The sequence below is a fragment of the Zeugodacus cucurbitae genome, chromosome 2 (assembly GCF_028554725.1).
Source record: "Zeugodacus cucurbitae isolate PBARC_wt_2022May chromosome 2, idZeuCucr1.2, whole genome shotgun sequence".
NCBI lineage: Eukaryota > Metazoa > Arthropoda > Insecta > Diptera > Tephritidae > Zeugodacus > Zeugodacus cucurbitae.
In genome coordinates this window covers 69,176,586-69,197,981 of record NC_071667.1, presented here as the reverse complement: position 1 = coordinate 69,197,981, position 21,396 = coordinate 69,176,586, and the positions used below count along the sequence as shown (strand labels likewise).

Here is a 21,396-nt window from a genome sequence, read left to right as displayed (position 1 = left end):
TATTTATTTCTTTGTTGAGCCATATTGGTTGCTCTAATTACTTACAAATAATTTAAATTCTTTTTGAAATTGAATATATTTTAATCAATATTCAAGAGTTTTTCTTTATGAACTATATTAAGTACAGAATTGTACTTATTTGGTACAGCATTGTGATTGCAACTCTGCTGTTGTTTTGAATTTTTTATATTATTTTCGAGACATTTATACAGCTGTTTACCTCTTCTTATCTTTCTACATTTTCCAAACAAAAGAGTTTATTGTGAAAACAGCAGAAACATGGCACAAGTAACATTTCTGGACAATCTTTTAAAGGAATATTTGGTATTTCGAGGGTTCTCCTCCACCTTGAAAACACTTGACCAAGAACAAAGGACAGAAAAAGATCAAAGCTTCCGATCCGAAAAATTATTGGAGAATTTTAATCAGTCTATACAAAACCATGATTTGACGGCATTACGTTCGCTTTGGAACCACTTAGACAGTAATCTGTTCAGCAAACTGGAACACACTTATGCCACAGGTAAGTTTTCGTTTTAAATATACAATTCACTTTATGTATTTTGCACACTTCTATTAGCTGTGAAAAAATTGGAAAATAGCCTGTTGAAGCTCTATCTGGTGACTGCTTATTCAAACAATCGATTAGACAAAGTCACAGAATTCTTTGCAAAACTCGCACCAGAATTACAACAGCAAAGCGAATGGAAGGACTGGTTTTGTATGTATTCTATAATCGATTACTCTTAATTAAAATATACTAAATGACAAACCCTTTTAAGATTTCCCATTTTGCAAAAACGCAGAGGAGTCCCCGACATTTGCTTTATACTTTTCGAAACAGTGGCAAGATACCTTACAACTATCCTTGCGTAACTTCCTTACGACAATATATCAATGTTTGCCACAACCAACATTTGTGCGTGCGGAGTATGAGGCTGCACACATAAGGCGTCTGCAAGAAGAGAATGCATTGTTGAAAACACGTTTACAACAAGTGCAACAACAGCTAACGACTTCAAGTAGTACACAAAATCTTAATACTGCCGGCGGTGATTCCAGTGGTGCGCGACGTCGCACATCATATAGGCCACAGCAAAGCCTAAGTGACATTTTGCCATTTGACGTAAGTCCACCCGGACATGTAGTTGATGATTTTTCAGTAATCTCATCTGAAGTAAACAATGTGGCACAAGCAAGTGACGCACAGGCGCGTGGATTGCGTATGTTAATACGTAATATTGGTGCGGGTGGTTCACCAGACACTGGCGGTCGTAACGGTGCAAATGACAAGGCCAACAAACGTCGCTCGGGTAGTGTGGGACGCAATTGGATATGAAGAGATTTTACATTAGAGAATGGAGAATAATAAATATTTTAATCATAAACTAACATTTACGCCTAAAATAAAATATATGAATAAAATAATAATTCCGTACACATAGCTTATCGATAACTCACTAGCATTAGTTGGAAATAAAAATATATCAATATTCCATTGTTACACAAAATAGACTCTTTTTTTTATTAAAACATATTTTAGATTGGATCTAAGTTATATAAATTGCACATTTGAAACTGCCAACTTGTGTTGTTGCATCTAACAGTGAAAAGGTGATGTTTTATAGTTGCTCAATTTAAAATTGTTTGTGTGTCTATATACGCATTTGGATTCAACATTATCATTTATCAGTGTATAATATTAAAAATAGCATAACTTTAAGTTTGTATTAACTAGTTAGTGTTGTACATTTATCACATGCACCCGTGTTGACGAGACATTTCTACGTGTTATACAATGCGTGTATGTTGTGTATTAATATAGTTGCTTTCGCGTTACATTCAACAATTTCATATTATTATAAAAGAACCTACTAAATTTCTTATTTTTTTATTTTAAAATGGGTGAACTTCTCTAAACGTGCAGTGATATTATATTGAGATAATGCCCTAAGGTAGCACTGTAAAACTATATAATTGATCTACACTGTCCCTAAACATATTACTGGCGCATATAAAAATAAGTAAAAACAAAACAAAAAAACTGCAAAGCAATGCTACGCTCTCTCTATATATACTATATATATATAGTAATTCCAACAGTATTTATATTTATATACATATACAATTATATGTAAGGTATGCAAGCGTTTAGTACGCCCGTCACTAATAGTTAACTAATGATTTTTCAAATCAAATATTTCCCTCAAAAGCGGTTCTACTTGTGAGGGATTCACATTCAAATAAACACCAATCACAAATTGATTCAGACGTTCAACATCCGAAATTTTCTGTATTAACTTAATAAAAGCTGATTTTGCTTCGCAACCAGGATAGACGCTCTCCAGATATCTTCGCAGAAGATAATAATAAGAATTCTAAAATTGAATAAAGTGTATTTATAGTACAAAGTAGTATAGTATGTGTTCATGTGTACTTACCTGCTCCAAACGTATGACATCCGCGTGTATCACACGCGCACGCGTCGGTGTGAAGAGCACAATGGCGCACATGATCAAAATTATATTTTCATCCATGCGCCACTTCTCATCGAATGTGCCCACAAATTTCAAAAGTTCCTCATAAATATTCCCTTTAGCTTGCTTCAGGATCTCGGCGCGTATATGCGCCGTATTGGAAACGTGCGGCAACTGCAAGTAAGATAAATAAATATATATAGGAGACGTAAAAATAACAAAATTTGTTCATGAACTCTGCCAGCCACTTACCTTCCACGTATTGCGATTGTTGTCATATGTTAGCACGGAACGCATGATCATCATTTCAGTGCAGCCACCTTTGAGTAGCGCCACTTGATCCTCCTGACACATATCGCGGAACACACTTATCTTTTTGGCCATTTTTATCAAACGCTTTATGGCGACTGCCGTTAAATTGATCACCTGTAATAGTTTCGGATCCTGATGCGTGTCCTCTGGCTACAAAAGGAGTAAATTTCCATTACAAAAGTCTTACAATGGTAAAAAGGTTTGCTAAGAAATAACCGTTAACCGCTTTTATCAGTATACTTTATTCTTAAAAAACCGTTTTAAATGTATATTTATCGATACTGTCATTTATTTTCGTCGATATATGCAAAGGGGGGAAGACAAACATACACAATATAGGAACTTGTGTCGAATTCAATATTTTCATGCGAGCCTAGTTTTTTGTCTGATAATAATTGATAATTGTAGTTGATAGCATGAACCACCTGTGTATATTTATTAAACATTTTAGACTTACTGTTATAAATATTCGTCTGATTAGATGATCGGAAATGCCGATATATATAAAGGGTGATTTTTTAAGAGCTTGATAACTTTTTTTAAAAAAAAAACGCATAAAATTTGCAAAATCTCATCGGTTCTTTATTTGAAACGTTAGATTGGTTCATGACATTTACTTTTTGAAGATAATTTCATTTAAATGTTGACCGCGGCTGCGTCTTAGGTGGTCCATTCGGAAAGTCCAATTTTGGGCAACTTTTTCGAGCATTTCGGCCGGAATAGCCCGAATTTCTTCGGAAATGTTGTCTTCCAAAGCTGGAATAGTTGCTGGCTTATTTCTGTAGACTTTAGACTTGACGTAGCCCCACAAAAAATAGTCTAAAGGCGTTAAATCGCATGATCTTGGTGGCCAACTTATGGGTCCATTTCTTGAGATGAATTGTTCTCCGAAGTTTTCCCTCAAAATGGCCATAGAATCGCGAGCTGTGTGGCATGTAGCGCCATCTTGTTGAAACCACATGTCAACCAAGTTCAGTTCTTCCATTTTTGGCAACAAAAAGTTTGTTAGCATCGAACGATAGCGATCGCCATTCACCGTAACGTTGCGTCCAACAGCATCTTTGAAAAAATACGGTCCAATGATTCCACCAGCGTACAAACCACACCAAACAGTGCATTTTTCGGGATGCATGGGCAGTTCTTGAACGGCTTCTGGTTGCTCTTCACCCCAAATGCGGCAATTTTGCTTATTTACGTAGCCATTCAACCAGAAATGAGCCTCATCGCTGAACAAAATTTGTCGATAAAAAAGCGGATTTTCTGCCAACTTTTCTAGGGCCCATTCACTGAAAGTTCGACGTTAACTCGTTAGTAAGTCTATTCATGATGAAATGTCAAAGCATACTGAGCATCTTTCTCTTTGACACCATGTCTGAAATCCCACGTGATCTGTCAAATACTAATGCATGAAAATCCTAACCTCAAAAAAATCACCCGTTACATAAATATTGCTGACTCACAATTGGAGGCGGCGCAAAGCATAAGAACCCCCACAAATGGATAAACATGAGTGGGGAAGAACACAATATATTTTTTTGTACATTTGGTACGCACTGAAGCGTGTACATACGCCGTAAATGACAATATTCATTATTGACTAACTATAATAATCAAAACCTTTGACTCAGACAACTAAGCTCAAGCGGAATGCGCGCAAACAATTTTAGTCTAGTGCGAGTGTCGCATAACAGGTGTTCAATTTCGTGCTTTTTTGGCAAATTTAAGCTGATAAGATATGTGTACTTATCGATTAGAAAACAAAAAAGCAAAAAAACAAAAACAAATTATGCAAACCGATTTTTGTTCTTTTTTTGTAATTTGTTACTCACCTTAACTCTATCATCGCCCATCATGAGTACAGATAGATCATTGTCCATTGGGTAATAGAGTGCCTCGCTGGCCAATTTCAGCTCACGCAATTTCATTTGCTCAGCTTCATTGAGATCACGCCCCATTACAGCAGTCGTTGGCGAGCAAATTGATGGCTGCTGCAATTGTGTATTGCAACCACTGTAACCACATTGTTGCTGTTGTTGTTGTTGTTGCTCTGAATTATGCATTGTCATATTATTTGTTTGATATTGAAATTGTTCTTGCTTTACACGCGGCTCTGGCGGTAAATTGTTGAAGGCCTGAAACTCAATTCTTATCACCTCGGACAGCACAGACTCCAATGAGTTTAAGCTGTCTCCGCCACTTGCGTTGTCAGGAAATGAATTTTGTATGAATGTTTTTATATCGAAGTGCTCACTACTAAAGTCTGCCGTATCAGCCGTTATGTCTGTAGGTGAATTTGGACTCATGAGTCCGGCTGAGGTGCTTGGCAGTTCAATGTTGGATTGTATGTTTGTGGGTGAGTTGCATTGCAAAGTGTGATTGGCAATAGTGCAATCTGTAGACGCAATAGAAATACCTTGTGGTGAGTTTTCTAAGCAACCTTGCACAGAAGGTATATCTGCTGTAGACCCCAGCTGCAATGTGTGAGATTGTAGGGGTGATAGCGTGTGGTCCGGTGTGTCCGTTCTTATTGTCATGCCTTGTATATTTATAGGCGATTCAACCATTAGGTCAGAGTTCACCGACAATGCATGCTGATCGCGAGGAGACAAGCCATTTACAATATCTTGCGTCATAACGGGACTGTTATTGAGCATTGAATGCAGCAAGTAATTCCCATTTTCAGCACTTTCCGATTCGATAGGCCCTTGTGTTGGCTGGAATGATCTATCCTTGTTTTCCTTTGTGGCATCTAAGAGTAGTTTATGCAATTCATCGCTGCGTGTTGGTGGATTCAATGTATTGAATATTTTATTGATTATACGCAGCGCTTCTGCAGGTGTATTCATAAATTTATTCATGATATCCAGCGCGTCTTCAGGGCATTCCATAAGATTTCGTATGAATTGCACAACATCCTGAGGTGAACTAACAATTTTCGAAATGATTTCTAACGCATCAGTAGGCGAACTCATAAATTTCGTAAACACCGTTAGTGCATCAAATGGTGAATTCATTATTTTACTAATAATTTTCAAAGCGTCACCTAATTTAAAGAAGAAATAAGATATCAATAAATTCAAAAAAAAAAAATTAATAAAATAAAGAGATAGTAGCTTACCAGGGAATGCAATCAAATGTGAGACGAGCCGGAGTGCATCTTTTTGCGAAGTGAGGATTTTCTCCACTATAGCTATCGCTTCATCTTTTGTACGCATTAATTTACTTATTACTTGCGATGCTCGATCGGGATCACAAACAATAAATTCAACTATTTCCTCACTGGTCATTAGTTCAGGTTTTGCCTCACCGTCCGATTCTAATAAGATTGGTGATCTTATTGGCACATTAGCGCTCATCGGTGATGACTGATTACCCAAAGCCGCTGATCCGCTATTATTACTACCAGTGCCTTTGCCGCTGTCAAAAGAGCTTTGTGAGTCGTGTGAAACCGTATCAAAAGCCGCACTGTCTGTGATCGAACCGGCTTTATTATCATTGAGACGGCGTTTAGCTCGGTTATTTTCAATCTTACGTCGTTTGATCAGCTTATCTTCCTCTGACATGATATTTTCACTCTTCATACCAATATCTATGCACTTTTTCAGACGACATCTTTGACAAAATCGTCTCGTAACCACAGTAATCTCGCAATTTTGACTAAAAGGACAGGTAAATTGTTTCTTCGCCAAGGCATTTCTACGAAAGAAAGCTTTACAACTTTCACAAGTAACAGCATTAAAATTGTATCCTAATGCTTTATCGCCGCAAACAGCACAGCTTTTTGGCGGTGACATTTCCACACAATCCTTAAGATACTACTTTAGGAAAATATGTTTTATAAAAATGTAAAAATAAATATTATATTATGCTTACCAACTAACATGTAACACGTTATCACTACAACTTCAAAATCTTAATAATAATGTCGACAAATTGTTTTTCTGCTCCGCGCGTTAATTAATTTCGTTAGCGACTTTGCACACTTTTTCCTCCCCTCTAGCAATTATTATGTTCAGGCGTTATTCACGTTATTTTGTTGCCTGTTTGTTTATGTTTAGTTATTCCTGTAATTGCTGATAGTTAACCTTTTTATGTTTCCCAACGTCATGATGAAATGTAAATACTCTTCGAGCGCCTTCTGAAAATGTTGGGGCGAATTTCCAATATCTTTTCAACAACTATCAGCCAATAAGGCACAATCAGACAATTATCAAAGTGTCAAACGATACTTCACAGACGATGACCAATGACAGTTGCCATATATAAAATTCAAAGAATTAATTAAATATGTGTGTACTAATCGAAAAAAGAATTTTAATGCATGTATGGTGTTCTACCACACAAATAGTATTTTTTTTAATTTTTAAATTATCCATTAACTTTGCAAGGGCATAAAAAACGCAGTCGAAACATTTTTTTTTAATTTTTAATATCGATAAATATTATTAATCGACATGTGTGTGTGTGTGTGGTCAGCTGTGAGTTGTCAATCTGTCAGGTTATTCTGAACCATTTGATAAAACAGATTGTAGTCATAAACTATAAGTTTTGTTTACTTTTACAAAATGTTAAAGAAAACTAAAAATTCCAAATATCCACCGCCACCTGCACCTCCAACAGTTGAAGAAATTCTAAAGGATATGGAAACTTTTCATGTCGACTTGAGTGCCGAGGCATTAAGAAGACAATCACCGACTAATGATGTGCAACACCAGGATTGGTGGAATCGCTTCGAGCAGGCAGTCGCTGATCACAAAAACCTGATAATGCTCGACAGTGAAATTAGGAATTACCAGCTTAAGTTGGAATCGACCAAAATAGAACTGGAAACTGAAGCTCAGTTGCTTATGAATGCTATCCAAGAGCAAAGAGAGAAAATGGATGAAGTTTTGCAAAAAGGGAGTAGTTGAGTTTAAATACCGAATGCTGAAATTGTTAAAAATTCAAACATAAATTAGTGCACAATAATTTGAATGTTTAATAAATATACATTAACATATTGCAATTTTTGTATACGAAATCGTTTGTCGGAATCTATTGTATGACTAATTTATATTTAATAATATGGAATGTAAATATCCGCTATATATGTATACATTCCCCCAGAAAATATGTGCAGTGTTTGCTTTTTTCAGTTTAGAATATAAGTAACCAATTAATATACCCAAATTGTGTAAATAAATATTTCAAATTTATATGTAATAAAACAACAATGACTTATTTTTGCAATGCTTTTAATATTTAAATTGTTTTTTCAACTTTGAAACAAATACTTTTTATGTATGTAAGCTTTTACTTTATGCATAACGTTGATTAACTTTCAGCAGTATTTATATACGTAATATTTTCATATCTTTAATATTGTCACATTCATTCTAATATATGTGACATTTAGGATTTTGCATCCATTGAGGAATTAACCTGATTGTACAGGCACATAAGTGAGTACTATTGTAGCCTCAGGTGGTACCTCTACAGAGTTGGTTTCAACTTTAGATCTGGAAAATATAAGCAACATTAGTTTGATTCGTCTTTAAAATATCATTTTGATGCTTACTTGACGGTAATGCCCGAAATATTATAGTTGTCACTGAGTGCATACACCGACATTTTGTCTGGCAAAGAAGGGTGTACGAATTCGCCTTTTACAGTTGCATTTGAAGGATTGAAAGCGACGAAGTAACCTGGATTACCAGACTTTATTCTGTGAAATAAATGAAAGATTTGTTGTTAAGAAGTATACTTTCTTCATACAATTCAATTGTTATAATTATCTATTTTAGTTTGTTAGATTTCTCACCTTTGTCTGCAAAGTTTGCATGTTAGTAAATATATCAAATATAAATTTAGTAAGTTAATTTAAGTCTTAAATTATTTTATTCCGTTAAAAAATAATTACCTGGAATAAGCAAACAGCCCTTCTATAGGAAAGACATTATATTCGCCATGCATATAAGATGGTGACAAACGCAATTGCTTTATTACATCATAAACTTCTGGTTTCATATCCTTGAAAAATGATGTATTGGACGTTGCCACAACTGGTACTCCCGGCAATAAAGATACAAATAACGCAATCGCTGAAGGATTGCTTTGCAGATTATCAACTGGTGATTGTTCTGCGAAATTCCACTGCAACCAAGTATCATTGCCCACGGCAGTTCTAATGTTTTCGAATTCACTTCGAAGCTTTGTAGCATTTGAGACGGTACGCAAATTGTTCACAAGTGGACCATATATAGGTAAATCTACGCCCCATACGTCATTCTTAGTGCGATAAACTTCAGGTCGTAAAATGTCATCTGCCACCGCTAAGAAAGCATCTGCAGAAATGTTCTTTACGTACATTTTGTATTCATACAACAAATCTCCAAGGCCTTCTTGGAAAGTGCTATGTGTATGGGTCCAAAATCCGTAGTCTGTATGACCGAAATTGCCTTCCTGAGAAACAGTCTCATCCGGTGTGTTGTCAGTGAGTAAAAAGAATTTGGTATTCTTTAGGCGGAATCCTTTAATTCCTAAATCCAGTAAATGTTTTAAAACACCCTCGAATTCATGCTTAACGACGTTGTCATTCATTTTCAAATCATATAGTCCCACGCCGAATTGGGAGAGCACAAATTTGCCCGCTTCAACTTCTTCCCAAGCGGACGCATTTTGTAGTGAACGCCAATTGCTGATATTTTGCGAACCCTCCTTCCATATGAATGCCGAACGCTTTGATTTGTCACTTTTGGCTTCGCTGAACAAGCTTGAATTACTTGGTACATAATTCGGCGTGATGTCCAGTACAACATTGATATCCGAATTTTTATAATTTTCAACAATTTGCTTGAGTATATTCTCAACTGCTGGTGTGTGTACCAAATAGGTTAGTGCAGGTGGCAACTCGTATATGACAGCAGAAGCGCCAACAGCTTTTGCAGCGGGCATATCGCTATTTCTGGCTTCGAGTCCATCGAATTTAGCGAGCAGACCACGTTTATACCATGGCAATGGTTCGGGTGCGGCACATTTTGGAGCATCGACAATTATTAATATGGCGCAGATCAACATGGCAGCCCAAATTGCCCAGAAACCAATGAAAAAAATCCAACGCAAACGCACCCAAAATGGATCATTGGCGTATTTCATTAGCTCCTCTTTAGACATGCCAGTGAAAGCCTGAAAATATTCACGAATAGTTTAATGTTAATGTTGAAATTATGGATAGTGAATGGAATATCATCAAGCTTACCAATTCCTTATCCTGCGTCACAATTAAATAATTGTACGCAATTAGAATTGTTTGTGTGATAGAATGATTGAAGCTTCATTATACATAAAAATAATATGTTTTACGCTTAATTTTACGTACCTTTCCATTGACACCACCAATGTCAATCTTCGCATCACCATTTTGATGATCACCTCCTTTGATAAACTTTACTTCTTCACGCTTATCGGCCAATTTCTCATTGTCTTCAATACCACCTAACATCTGTTCGTCGGCGCCATCGTTCAAACCGTTTTGTTCCGCCACCATTGCCCCGTTTTCTTTATTTGTAACAGCAGCACTATCGGTTTTTGTTTGCTCTGGAATGTCTCCTGTAAACGATAAGAGATAGGAAAATGTATAATGTTCAAATATGCAACGATAATAGAATGCAGTTATACGCAGATAAGATGCGCTTTGTAATTAGGAAGACAATTTTCTCAAATCTTCAAATACCTTTGTTCATGGAAAATTTCTACTATAAGCGGTTAAAATCCAGGTAATTTTTTTATTGGAGAGTCAATTGGACAATGTAGTCCACAATACCAATTAGAAAAAAATATCTACTTTCATTCAAATTAAACTTACGGTTTGAACTTAACATGGTTCCCAAGATGAACAATGTTATGAGCTCTCAAAAACCTGTGTATTAACTAACTGTCTGCTTGAAACTAAATTCTTTTAAAATACTTGATGAGACTCTATTGTTATTAAATTTGAATTACTGCACAAATTATGCACACATACATACATATTTAATTTCTTTGTGCATTTGTACGTGTCATTTAAGTTATTTGAGTACATTTATTCAACTGTGATATATGAGTTAGCAGTAATAATCGGGTGTGGTCCCGACTTTTTTGCTCTACTTAATAACGAATTAAACCAAAGCTTAATCACTACTTGCAAATGCTTTTTTGTGGGTTGAACGGTTTGAAACTGAATCACACAAAGGTATTAACATTTGCAAAGAACTTATTTCTTCACGCATTGTACAGATATACGTATTGATATATATTTGTATTTCTAAGTGATTTCACAGCTAGTTTCACGACATGACGTTAGACCAAGTATACAGAGAAAATTATCACACTTATCAATTGAGGTTAAGCTCCATGTGCAATTTACGTTCTCTTGATTTATCTGAATGCACTTATTCATTCAATTAAAGCTTAAAACATACATACGTCAGAGTTATATATATGTAAATATGTATAAAAGTTCTATACATGTTCAGTCAATCAATTTCCTGGTACCCAACTCGGGGCTTTTTCGCGTCGTGTATGTATACTTAATATGTACTTAGTAAAATCTTCAAGGTTATTGCATCAGAATTCCCTTCACCCATTATTTGAGATTTTTCTCAAGCACACACATGTAGTTACTTAGATCTACAAATAGTAATTGTAAAACCTGACTTACCTCCTAATTCAGGTTTATTGGAGGATTCTAGTGAATTTTGAATATGCTTCTCGTTAGGTACAAATCCTTGATCCTCCGGTATTTGCTTGTAAAACTCTTCCAATGGCGGTGGTTGCTCCTTGTTGGATGATGTCGACCCGTTGACGTGCAATTTAAGAATGGCAGTACTTTTCATTTTCAGGCGTTTCTTTGACGGCTGTTTCGTTTCAATAATTTCAGTGTTTGAAAACGCAAGGTTTGTTTAACTGACAAAATTAATTAAAATATTATTAAGAATTAATATTTTTTTATATACAAACACACATATAAGAATGTAATGAAGTAAATATTATTATTATTAATATTTCACAATTTCAATGAAATTTATTATTTACAATTTTTTGCTTTGTATAATAAAATCGTTGTTTAATGTTAGCTATTTTCCGATAGCTGGCTCAAAATGCATTTTCCTTTCACTATTTTATTAGTTCTATTCTATATAATCCGTCAAGTTATCTTTTCAAAATACTGCGTTGAACTTTCTTTGAGCTTTCGAATTTGTTTAACTTTAGTCACTACTTAATTAATTTTACTTTAACATAACATTTTCACAATTATCACATGCGTCAAGCTTACCAAATATTTTGTTTTGTCCGCAGTGCACTATACTCCTTGTGCGCTGATCACCGCTTGAGCATTTGATAAACTCGAATGTCCAGTCAATGATCCAAACACTGCAAACTATTTGCGAATGCCGAGGAAAACTTGTTTCTTGCAAATTCCATTATGGTTAGTGCACCGACCAGTATGAACATACGGACGCACGGTTAGACCGGCGAGCACATGGACATTCCTATTGCATATAATACACATGCAAATATTGCTTTACATACCTACATATATGTATGTGGATCAAACATGCATATATTTATGTATATATGTATGTAGGTATGTACTTTTGCGCATAAGAAGTCTTCGTGCTAATGCAAATTACTGGTTTGCCCTCAGTTTAATATGCAAATAGAGTTCAGCGCTCTCGGATTTCATTTATAACAGTGTAAAAATAAAAACTTGAAAATCTTGCTTTTTAAGATATTTCTGCAAGAAATCTCAGTGATTATGAATTTTAGAACATAAAACTGCTCAAAGCGGCGCTTGTAAAGCGTATTTATGATTTAATACAAAAAAAAGTTTGTCTTATCAACCAAAATGCAATGCAACACATTTTTTATTTATTCATTTTTTAATAAAAAGCTGAATTACAGCGATGGCGAAATGTGACAACCATATTTTTTTAGAAATACAATTTTTATTTAAGAAATATTTAAATAGTTTAAATAATATTATAAAAATAATAATGTTTTTTATTTATAATTAAATGCATTATTTATAAATATTTTAAAAATATTTAATTATTTGCTTAATTTTTGCAAAGCAATCTAAAAATATATAAATATTATTGAATATTTGTTCAATGAGTTTTGTCCGCCATCTAGCTGTGAAACCTTCAATGTGTGTTGGACATGGTGGGAGCTTGTAATGGGAAATTTAATTTCTCTAAATTGTCGCTTGGATTGGCAATTGAAGGTTTGAAAGGATTTAACTGACATTAAATAAAATTAAAAAATAAATAAATTATTAAAAAATAATAAATAAATAAATAATATTAATGAAAATATTTAATAAAAAATATTATAAATAAATAAAATAAGTATAATAATAAAACTTATTAATAACATCATATTTTTATTGTTTCTATGAGCGAGCAATCAGTTAGAAGTTTAAATTTCTAAATCAAAAATTTTAAATTTTTTTAAATAAAAACCTTTTTTTAAATAAAAAATTTTAAATTTTTTAAATAAAAAATTTTTAAATAAAAAAATTTAAATTTTTTCATAACCAATTCTTTTTATTTTTCATATTTTCACAGAATATGGTAATAATGAAATAATTGCTCACTGACACTTTGGTTTAACGCCTCCTTGAGCAAATACAATTGATAAATGTGCATTGAATGGTACATATCCCATTACATACATATGTACATAAGTTTTCCTGTGATTTTATACGATTTGACAGCATTCTAGTGACATGCCATGAAATTCCCTGCGTTGCAGTGATGTCAAAAATTATTTGAATTGCACTTTTGAAAAAGTTTAAAAAATTTTGAGAATGCATTTTAACGTAAGATTTCATTTTTTCTTATCATAAATATTTTTTCAAAACACGAAAACTTGCATGACTCAAAAAGCTTCATCTCTTGAATCAGCTGTCCAAAAGCTGAAGTTTAGGTCTTAGTAAAGACGCAATAGAAATACCTTGTGAAAGAATTTAAGCAAGTAATTCCCATTTTCAGCACTTTCCGATTCGATAGGCCCTTGTGTTGGCTGGAATGATCTATCCGTGTTTTCCTTTGTGGCATCTAAGAGTAGTTTATGCAATTCATCGCTACGTGTTGGTGGATTCAATGTATTGAATATTTTATTGATTATGCGCAGCGCTTCTGCAGGTGTATTCATAAATTTATTCATGATATCCAGCGCGTCTTCAGGACATTCCATAAGATTTCGTATGAATTGCACAACATCCTGAGGAGAACTAACAATTTTCGAAATGATTTCTAACTAACTAACAAATGGTGAATTCATTATTTTACTAATAATTTTCAAAGCGTCACCTAATTTAAAGAAGAAATAAAATATCAATAAATTCAAAAAGAATTAATAAAATAAAGAGATAGTAGCTTACCTGGGAATGCAATCAAATGTGAGACGAGCCTCAGTGCATCTTTTTGCGAAGTGAGGATTTTCTCCACTATAGCTATCGCTTCATCTTTTGTACGCATTAATTTACTTATTACTTGCGATGCTCGATCGGGATCACAAACAATAAATTCAACTATTTCCTCACTGGTCATTAGTTCAGGTTTTGCCTCACCGTCCGATTCTAATAAGATTGGTGATCTTATTGGCACATTGGCGCTCATCGGTGATGACTGATTACCCAAAGCCGCTGATCCGCTATTATTACTACCAGTGCCTTTGCCGCTGTCAAAAGAGCTTTGTGAATCGTGTGAAACCGTATCAAAAGCCGCACTGTCTGTGATCGAACCGGCTTTATTATCATTGAGACGGCGTTTAGCTCGGTTATTTTCAATCTTACGTCGTTTGATCAGCTTATCTTCCTCTGACATGATATTTTCACTCTTCATTCCAATATCTATGCACTTTTTCAGACGACATCTTTGACAAAATCGTCTCGTAACCACAGTAATCTCGCAATTTTGACTAAAAGGACAGGTAAACTGTTTCTTCGCCAAGGCATTTCTACGAAAGAAATTATTTCGTATGTTTGTTCAATGCTATTGTAGTATTAAATGTTATTTATTGCTAAGTTAGTAATATTTTAGATTCATATGTATAATGCGATTAAAGTATTTATTGAATTTTAAATAAAAAAAAATTGTATACTTGGGTTGGTAATACTCCATTTGTTCCTTTAATTTTTTTGAAAATTGAATATTACCAATCGTTATGGTATTTATATTAGTGGTTTACCAAAGGGGCCATCCATAAATTACGTCACACGAATTTAAGGATTTTTTCCCCCCTTATTTAGTTAATCTTTTAATTTTAGCTTAATGTTCGCAGTTTATTTGGTCGAAAGACGCTCAAAACAGTAACTTTTCCTCAACATTTCAGCAATGTAAACAAGACACCCTCAAAGAGACCTTCACCCTAATACCAAGCAAATCTGTTTCCTTAATCGAAGAAAAAATGAGCTATTTGAAGTTAGACATTGCACTAAATAGACTAAAAGGCAAAACACCCGGTCATGACCGTATATCCTACCAAATGTTACTACACCTACCAAAAACCGTAAAACATCGACTCCTTGATCTTTTCAACAATATATTCAACCAATACTTACCGCAGGTATACAAAAATAGGATTTACTAAAACCAGAACTTGATAAAACCCTAATTAAATCGTACCGACCTATTTCTCTTAACCCATGCTGCTTAAAAGTACTAGATAAGATCATCGCCAATAGATTATGGTGGTTTGTCGCCACAGACAAACTTATACAAAGTCACCAGATGGGCTTCAGGAAGGGAAAATCGGTTTCTGATTCTCTAGTAAAGGCTGCTATATATATTTCTGGTCTAATAATGAAAATAGGAATATATATCAACGAAAATGGTTTTATTATTCTTCAAAATATTCTCCATCAATATTTATACACTTTTGCATGCGCTCAAACCAATTTTCGAAGCACTTTTTCCACTCCGATTGAGGCACCTCCAAAACATGGTTATTGAATGCTTCAACAGCATCTTCTGGCGACATGCATGCCTCTATCTGAAGGTATGTTACATGACGGTCTTGCATTCTCAGTTCACGTACGGCATCGATGTTTTCTGGCACAACGGCTGTTTTTGGACGACCATACAAAGATTTTAGTTCATCGATGCACTCTTGTCGCGATAATCCACGTCGAAAGTTGTGAATAATTATCGCACGATAATGTTCACGAGTTAATTCCATTTTTTGGCCGAGATGAATTTTTTAATTCCCTGTAAATAAAACAATTCACGATTAAATGACAAAACGTTCTGAGTGATGTTATGCTAAAAAATGTTAAACTTTCCAATGGAAGTGTCAGATTGCACCTGGCAACACTTAGTGTTGCCTAGGCCATACATAAAGAACTTTATGACCAATAGAACCATCAAAATAAAAATAAATTCCCATTACTCTCAACAATATCCCCTACAGAATGGTATCTCACAGGGATCACCATTATCCGTTATACTCTTAATCATTGTGTACAATAATCTTAGTAACATCATTTCTCTTCACAAGGATATAACGCCTTTCTTGCATACGCCGACAACTTCATTACTATAAAAAAATGAATAGATCAAAAAACACTCCGCTAGATCTCAGCAACCTACATAACGACATTAGCAACTGGTCCCAATATTCAGGAGCCCAATTATCACTACAAAAATGCAAACATATCCACATATGTAAAACACATTACTGCCAGGTTAACACCCTCTGCAACGACATCAAAATAAGTTCTGTTGACAACCTAAAAATACTCGGACTTATATTTAATAAAAGATACAAATGGATTAGTCACATCGACTACCTAGTTTCCCCACTTAAAAAACGACTCGACATCATTAAATGCCTCGCAAGCACCAAATACAATTGCATCACAGTGTCATTACCGTTAGCAGTAAAAGCGTTGATTATAACAAAAATCCACGACGACATATACCTATACGCATACGCGCCAAAATTGACTATAAGAAAACATTTCTACATTTCTTCTACTTAGTATATTGTTCTATAATTTAGTTATAGTTTCAATATTCTTGTAAATAAATAAACCTGTACATATGTAAAAATTAATGAATTTATATATTCGTTTGCAATATTCCTATTTCTTTTATATTTTTTTAATATCTGTGAGAACTTGTGAACTTAATTTTGCATTACTACATTTTTTATATCATGTTTTCCTTTTAAACTTAAGTTGTAAAGGTGAAAATATGCCTATAGGGGAACCGAGCACCTAAAAAAAGTCGGTAACGCGCCTTATTGCATGCACCAGGGGTGGTGCGGAAAATGCAAAATATTTCAAATATAAATATTTGGAAATAATTCAAGTAAAAACTAGCAAATTAATTTTTTTTTTTAATTTTGTGTCAGTAAATTTTAAATAAATGTGGCCAAAAATAACTAACCAAAGAGAAGTACTTGTATGAGAGCTGCATTTTATTCTCACCACTTATAAAATATCTCATCTACATTAAAGAAATTTTTTGCATATAATATGGCACAGATTGATGTTAAAATCTTCTATAAGTACTGTGGCTCGAAGTCTCTCTAACTCGAAGTTTTTTTGTGTATTATGGTGATTCGAGTTAGATAAGTTCCACTGTATTCGTATTTCACTGCTAGTTTCACGACATGACGTTAGACCAAGTATACAGAAAAAATTATCACACTTATCAATTGAGGTTATTAGTAAAATCTTCAAGGTAATTGCATCAGAATTCCCTTCTCCCTTTTTTGGTAACTTTTCTCAAACTCACATGGTTCTTATACCAACAAATGGTTATTGTAAAAACTGACTTACCTCCAATTTTAGGTTTGTTGGAGGATTCTAGTGATTTTTGAATATGCTTCTCGATAGGTACAAATCCTTGATCCTCCGGTATTTGCTTGTAGAACTCTTCCAATGGCGGTGGTTGCAGAGAACGCAGAGAACGTTAAATATAATTGACATTCTCTGGCGTTTCTTTGACGGCTGTTTCGTTTCAATAATTTCAGTGTTTAAAAACGTAAAGTTTTTTAACTGACAAAATGAATTGGGAAATTATTAAGTATGAATATTTTTTATATAAATACGTATATGAATGTAATGAAGTACAGATTTATATTATTAATATTACACAATTTAAATGAAATCTATTTTTTACTATTTTAATAACTTTGCATAGACCAATATTTGTTTAATGTTAGCTATTTTCCGATAGCTGGCGCAAAATGCATTTTCCTTTCACGATTTTATTAGTTCTATTCTATATAATCCGCAGAGATATCCTTTCAAAATACTGCGTTGAACTTTCTTAGCGCTTTCGAATTTGTTTAACTATAATCACTACTTAATTAATTTTACTTTAACATAACACTTTCACAATTATCACATGCATCCAGCTTACCAAATATTTTGTTTTGTTAAGTGATAATAATTTGCTCCTTGTGCGACGATCACCGTTTGATCATTTGATAAACTCGAATGTCCAGCCAATGATCCAAACACTGCAAACTATTTGCGAATGCCGAGGAAAACTTGTTTCTTGCAAATTCCATTATGGCTAGTGCACCGACCAGTACGGACGCACGGTTAAACCGGCGAGCACATGGACATTCCTATTGCATATAATACACATGCAAACATTGCTCTACATACCTACATATATGTATGTGGATCAAACATGCATATATTTATGTATATATGTATGTAAGTATGTACTTTTGCGCATAAGAAGTCTTCGTGCTAATGCAAATTACTGGCTTGCCCTCAGTTTAATATGCAAATAGAGTTCAGCGCTCTCGGATTTCATTTATAACAATATAAAAATAGAAACTTGAAAATCTCGCTTTTTAAAATATTTCCGCAAAGATTATCAGTGATTCTGAATTAGAGAACTTACAACTGCTCAAAGCGGCGCTTGTAAAGCGTATTTATGATTTAATAAATAAAAAGTTAGTCTTATTTCAACACATTGCATTTGCATTTTTTAATAAAAATCTGAATTACAGCGATGGCCAAAATGTTAGTAATATATTTAGTGAAATACAATTTTTATCTAGGAAATATTTAAATAGATTAAATAATATTATAAAAATAATAATGTTTTTTATTTATAATTAAAGTCATGTTTTATTTAAAAAAAATTTAGTTTGCTTAATTTTTGCAAAGCAATCCACAAATAAATAAGAAATGTTGAATGTTTGTTCAATGAGTTTTGTGCGCCACCTAGCTGTGAAGCCTTCACTTTGTGTTGGAAATGGGAGCTTGTCAATGGAAAGATAAATTCGCTAAATTGTCGCTTGGATTGGCAATTGAAGATTTGAAAAGATTTAACTGACATTAATTAAAATTAAAAGTAAATAACTTATTAAAGATTAATAAATAAATAGTTAAATAATATTAATAAAAATATTTAATAAAAATATTATAAATAAATAAAAAAACTATAATAAAAAAAAAATTGAATAACATCATATTTTTATTGTTTCTATGAGAGAGCCAAACAGTTAAATGTTTAAATTTTTTAATTCAAAAATTTTAAATTTTTTTCATAAACCCAAAGAGAGTACATTTTTTTTGACGAATTGTTTTTATTTGCGCATATTTTCACAGAATAATAATGAAATAATTGCTCACTGACACTTTGGTTTAACGCCTCCTTGAGCAAATACAATTGATAAATGTGCATTGTACAGTACATATTCCAAATAAGTACATACATATATATGTACATATGTTTACCTGTGATTTTATACGATTTGACAGCATTCTAGTGACATGCCATGAAATTCCCTGCATTGCAGTGATGTCAAAAATTATTTGAATTGCACTTTTGAAAGAGTTTAAAATTTACTAAAATTTTATTTTTTTAAATTAAAATTTTTTTTTAATTATTATTTAAAAAATTAATTTTAATATTCTTGTCCAAAATACTTTTCTTTGCATTTTTTTCTATACAACACGAAAACTTGCATTACTCAAAAAGCTTTATCTCTCGAATCAGTTGTCCAACAGCTGAAGTTCATAGTCTCTCTATTCTCTCTCTCACTATTAGTCAGTTCTATTCTCTCTTATAGAAGTAATAAAATATAATTTAAGACCGCCTGGTATAACTTCGTGGCCCATTCAGTCACTATCTAAGCACAAATCACTTGCATTGGTATAATCCTGGTAATATAAATGGTGCTAAATATACAACAGTTACATTTGCATGTATTTATATATACGATTATTGTATGTAATCCAAAATGCAAACAATATCCTATTGCAGCACACCAAAGTCCGGTGCGTTTGTCGTGAGAACTTGCAACATTGTATGGCTGGTGAGTTTGCGCAAAATTACAATTTGAATTTGAATTTGAATTTTTATTGCGCTATTTACTTATGCCTAAAAGGATTATAAACTAGAAATCGCCGAAGTAGCAGAGCCAATGGCTATTTACATTACATGGTCAGCGGCAATATTGACTGTTGGTCAACCAGAACAAATAGGATTTCAGTCCTCTGGCATAGTGCATAGCTACATATTTAATAAGTAAGCAAGTAAGCAGCAACAACAACAATGCGCGCACGCACAAGCAATCATGTGCTTAACCTTTTCCCAGTTTTATTGTGTTTAAATTGAATGTAATCATGAACCGAATTGAGCCACAGTTAAGACAGCGGAGGAGATAAGGTTAAGGCAGACTGGCGGCCGTGCAACAATTAAAGCGTAGGAAAAACAAGCGCTGCAAGTAGCTGAGGCACAATAGAGAAGAGGTTACAAAAATAGCAATAAAATGCAATCGACAACGAACACACTGACACAAATTTACATACTTGACGCTGTTACAGCAACAAAAACAACAACAACAATGCATGCAACAAACAGCTGGAGGCGCTGGTCAGCATAGTATTGAGTTCTCTACGGTCGCGCATTTAACGCACCATAATAAACAAGTCAAACCAGGATCAGGTTCAAGTCTGCTCAAGTCAACTTAGCGATCGAATTCAACCTTATGCATTTGGAAAAAAGAAAAAAAAAACTGTTGCTGCGGCGGCTTCTTTCATGCAGAAAGGATTCTCCAGCGGCAATATTTGTTTAGTAATCAAATGCGACACCGAGCGATTAGATCGCGCAAAGCGCTGGAAAAGGTCAGCCGCAGCACTGGACTTCATCAAATGCGGAGAGCGCGTGCACTCACGCACACACAAACACACACCTCAGCTGAACTCACTTTATCCGTTGAAGATGTAAGTTGATCGCCGGCAAGGATATGCCGCGGCACGTAAAGCACCGTTAGCTATTGTCTTGGCGACATGGGGTGGCAAAAAGGGCAAGATTACAATTTCCTTGCTTGACCAGTGGTCAGTTGTAACGGCGCTTAACGCTGTCTCGCAACTTATACATATATATAGTATGCCGCTGCTCAGTTGTTATGAAATTGGAAAAAAAATTTAATCGTCGAGTAAATATTGTAAGCACCAGTAAATCTAAACAATGCCAAGTAATTAACTGCCAGCAGCTACGCATTTAAGACTAGATGTGCATTTCTGTGCTTGTAAGCGCTCATATTTTGTCTGCTGTGTATGTGTGTGTAAATGTGATTATACACCTAAGCACATTAGCGCCGCTTG

General features: G+C 34.1%; 6 protein-coding genes across 11 annotated transcripts in view; 2 read left to right on the top strand and 4 right to left on the bottom strand.

The window, feature by feature from the left end:
• Positions 1-198: 198 nt before the first annotated feature.
• On the top strand, positions 199-1,792 carry LOC105211878 (WD repeat-containing protein 91). The gene is made up of 3 exons (XM_011183548.3): positions 199-523; positions 581-721; positions 783-1,792. Exons 1-3 carry the CDS (start codon positions 280-282, stop codon positions 1,337-1,339), a joined length of 942 nt encoding a protein of 313 aa, XP_011181850.2. The 5' UTR covers positions 199-279; the 3' UTR covers positions 1,340-1,792.
• Positions 1,494-7,043, bottom strand: LOC105211879 (nuclear hormone receptor HR96). Of its 2 annotated transcripts, none has more exons than XM_054235934.1 (6): positions 6,663-7,043; positions 5,908-6,607; positions 4,619-5,832; positions 2,730-2,939; positions 2,442-2,651; positions 1,494-2,378 (listed from the first exon to the last, which is right to left on the bottom strand). In XM_054235934.1, the coding sequence occupies exons 2-6, from the start codon at positions 6,581-6,583 to the stop codon at positions 2,178-2,180; spliced, it is 2,511 nt and encodes an 836-aa protein (XP_054091909.1). In that variant the 5' UTR covers positions 6,584-6,607; positions 6,663-7,043; the 3' UTR covers positions 1,494-2,177. The 2 variants fall into 2 exon arrangements, with proteins under 2 accessions (XP_054091909.1, XP_011181851.2); XM_011183549.3 differs by having other exon boundaries at positions 5,908-6,604; positions 6,663-7,042.
• Positions 7,044-7,261: 218 nt separating this feature from the next.
• Positions 7,262-7,950, top strand: LOC105211880 (uncharacterized). The gene has a single exon (XM_011183550.3). The coding sequence runs from the start codon at positions 7,355-7,357 to the stop codon at positions 7,697-7,699; it is 345 nt and encodes a 114-aa protein (XP_011181852.2). The 5' UTR covers positions 7,262-7,354; the 3' UTR covers positions 7,700-7,950.
• Positions 7,951-8,006: 56 nt separating this feature from the next.
• LOC105211881 (uncharacterized) lies at positions 8,007-12,223 on the bottom strand. The gene is made up of 6 exons (XM_054235936.1): positions 12,082-12,223; positions 11,467-11,711; positions 10,147-10,376; positions 8,689-9,953; positions 8,347-8,493; positions 8,007-8,287 (listed from the first exon to the last, which is right to left on the bottom strand). The coding sequence occupies exons 2-6, from the start codon at positions 11,639-11,641 to the stop codon at positions 8,206-8,208; spliced, it is 1,899 nt and encodes a 632-aa protein (XP_054091911.1). The 5' UTR covers positions 11,642-11,711; positions 12,082-12,223; the 3' UTR covers positions 8,007-8,205.
• A 592-nt stretch (positions 12,224-12,815) lies between these two features.
• LOC128922343 (nuclear hormone receptor HR96-like) lies at positions 12,816-18,161 on the bottom strand. Of its 4 annotated transcripts, XR_008471585.1 has the most exons (4): positions 17,599-18,148; positions 14,194-14,771; positions 13,764-14,043; positions 12,816-13,048 (listed from the first exon to the last, which is right to left on the bottom strand). XR_008471585.1 is itself a non-coding variant. In XM_054232507.1 (3 exons), exons 2-3 carry the CDS (start codon positions 14,654-14,656, stop codon positions 13,973-13,975), a joined length of 534 nt encoding a protein of 177 aa, XP_054088482.1. In that variant the 5' UTR covers positions 14,657-14,806; positions 17,599-18,161; the 3' UTR covers positions 13,307-13,972. The 4 variants fall into 4 exon arrangements, 3 of the variants coding, with proteins under 3 accessions (XP_054088482.1, XP_054088485.1, XP_054088481.1); XM_054232507.1 differs by lacking the exon at positions 12,816-13,048 and having other exon boundaries at positions 13,307-14,043; positions 14,194-14,806; positions 17,599-18,161; XM_054232510.1 differs by lacking the exon at positions 12,816-13,048 and having other exon boundaries at positions 13,307-14,122; positions 17,599-18,152.
• Positions 18,162-18,807: 646 nt separating this feature from the next.
• Positions 18,808-21,396, bottom strand: part of LOC128922338 (O-acyltransferase like protein-like) — a 177,703-nt gene continuing 175,114 nt past the window's right edge. Inside the window, exon 5 of one of the 2 annotated variants that reach the window (XR_008471579.1) lies at positions 18,808-19,113. The gene's annotated coding sequence lies outside the window, so the exon portion shown is untranslated. The remainder of the gene's footprint in view (positions 19,114-21,396) is intronic. The other variant, XR_008471578.1, reaches the window with a different exon arrangement.

Bases quoted from the DNA above. Each gene is read 5' to 3' on its own strand.
- LOC105211878 (XM_011183548.3), top strand. From the start codon at position 280: ATGGCACAAGTAACATTTCTGGACAATCTTTTAAAGGAATATTTGGTA. The intron at 524-580 runs GTAAGTTTTCGT...CACTTCTATTAG, and splicing joins GGAACACACTTATGCCACAG to CTGTGAAAAAATTGGAAAAT. The intron at 722-782 runs GTATGTATTCTA...AACCCTTTTAAG, and splicing joins CGAATGGAAGGACTGGTTTT to ATTTCCCATTTTGCAAAAAC.
- LOC105211879 (XM_054235934.1), bottom strand. From the start codon at position 6,583: ATGTCACCGCCAAAAAGCTGTGCTGTTTGCGGCGATAAAGCATTAGGA. The intron at 2,652-2,729 runs GTAAGTGGCTGG...TCTTACTTGCAG, and splicing joins ACAATCGCAATACGTGGAAG to TTGCCGCACGTTTCCAATAC. The intron at 2,379-2,441 runs GTAAGTACACAT...ATTCAATTTTAG, and splicing joins ATGTCATACGTTTGGAGCAG to AATTCTTATTATTATCTTCT.
- LOC105211880 (XM_011183550.3), top strand. From the start codon at position 7,355: ATGTTAAAGAAAACTAAAAATTCCAAATATCCACCGCCACCTGCACCT.
- LOC105211881 (XM_054235936.1), bottom strand. From the start codon at position 11,641: ATGAAAAGTACTGCCATTCTTAAATTGCACGTCAACGGGTCGACATCA. The intron at 10,377-11,466 runs GTAAGTCAGGTT...TATCGTTTACAG, and splicing joins CAATAAACCTGAATTAGGAG to GAGACATTCCAGAGCAAACA. The intron at 8,494-8,688 runs GTAATTATTTTT...TTTATTTCACAG, and splicing joins GGGCTGTTTGCTTATTCCAG to AATAAAGTCTGGTAATCCAG.
- LOC128922343 (XM_054232507.1), bottom strand. From the start codon at position 14,656: ATGAAGAGTGAAAATATCATGTCAGAGGAAGATAAGCTGATCAAACGA. The intron at 14,044-14,193 runs GTAAGCTACTAT...GAAAATTGTTAG, and splicing joins ACATTTGATTGCATTCCCAG to TTCTCCTCAGGATGTTGTGC.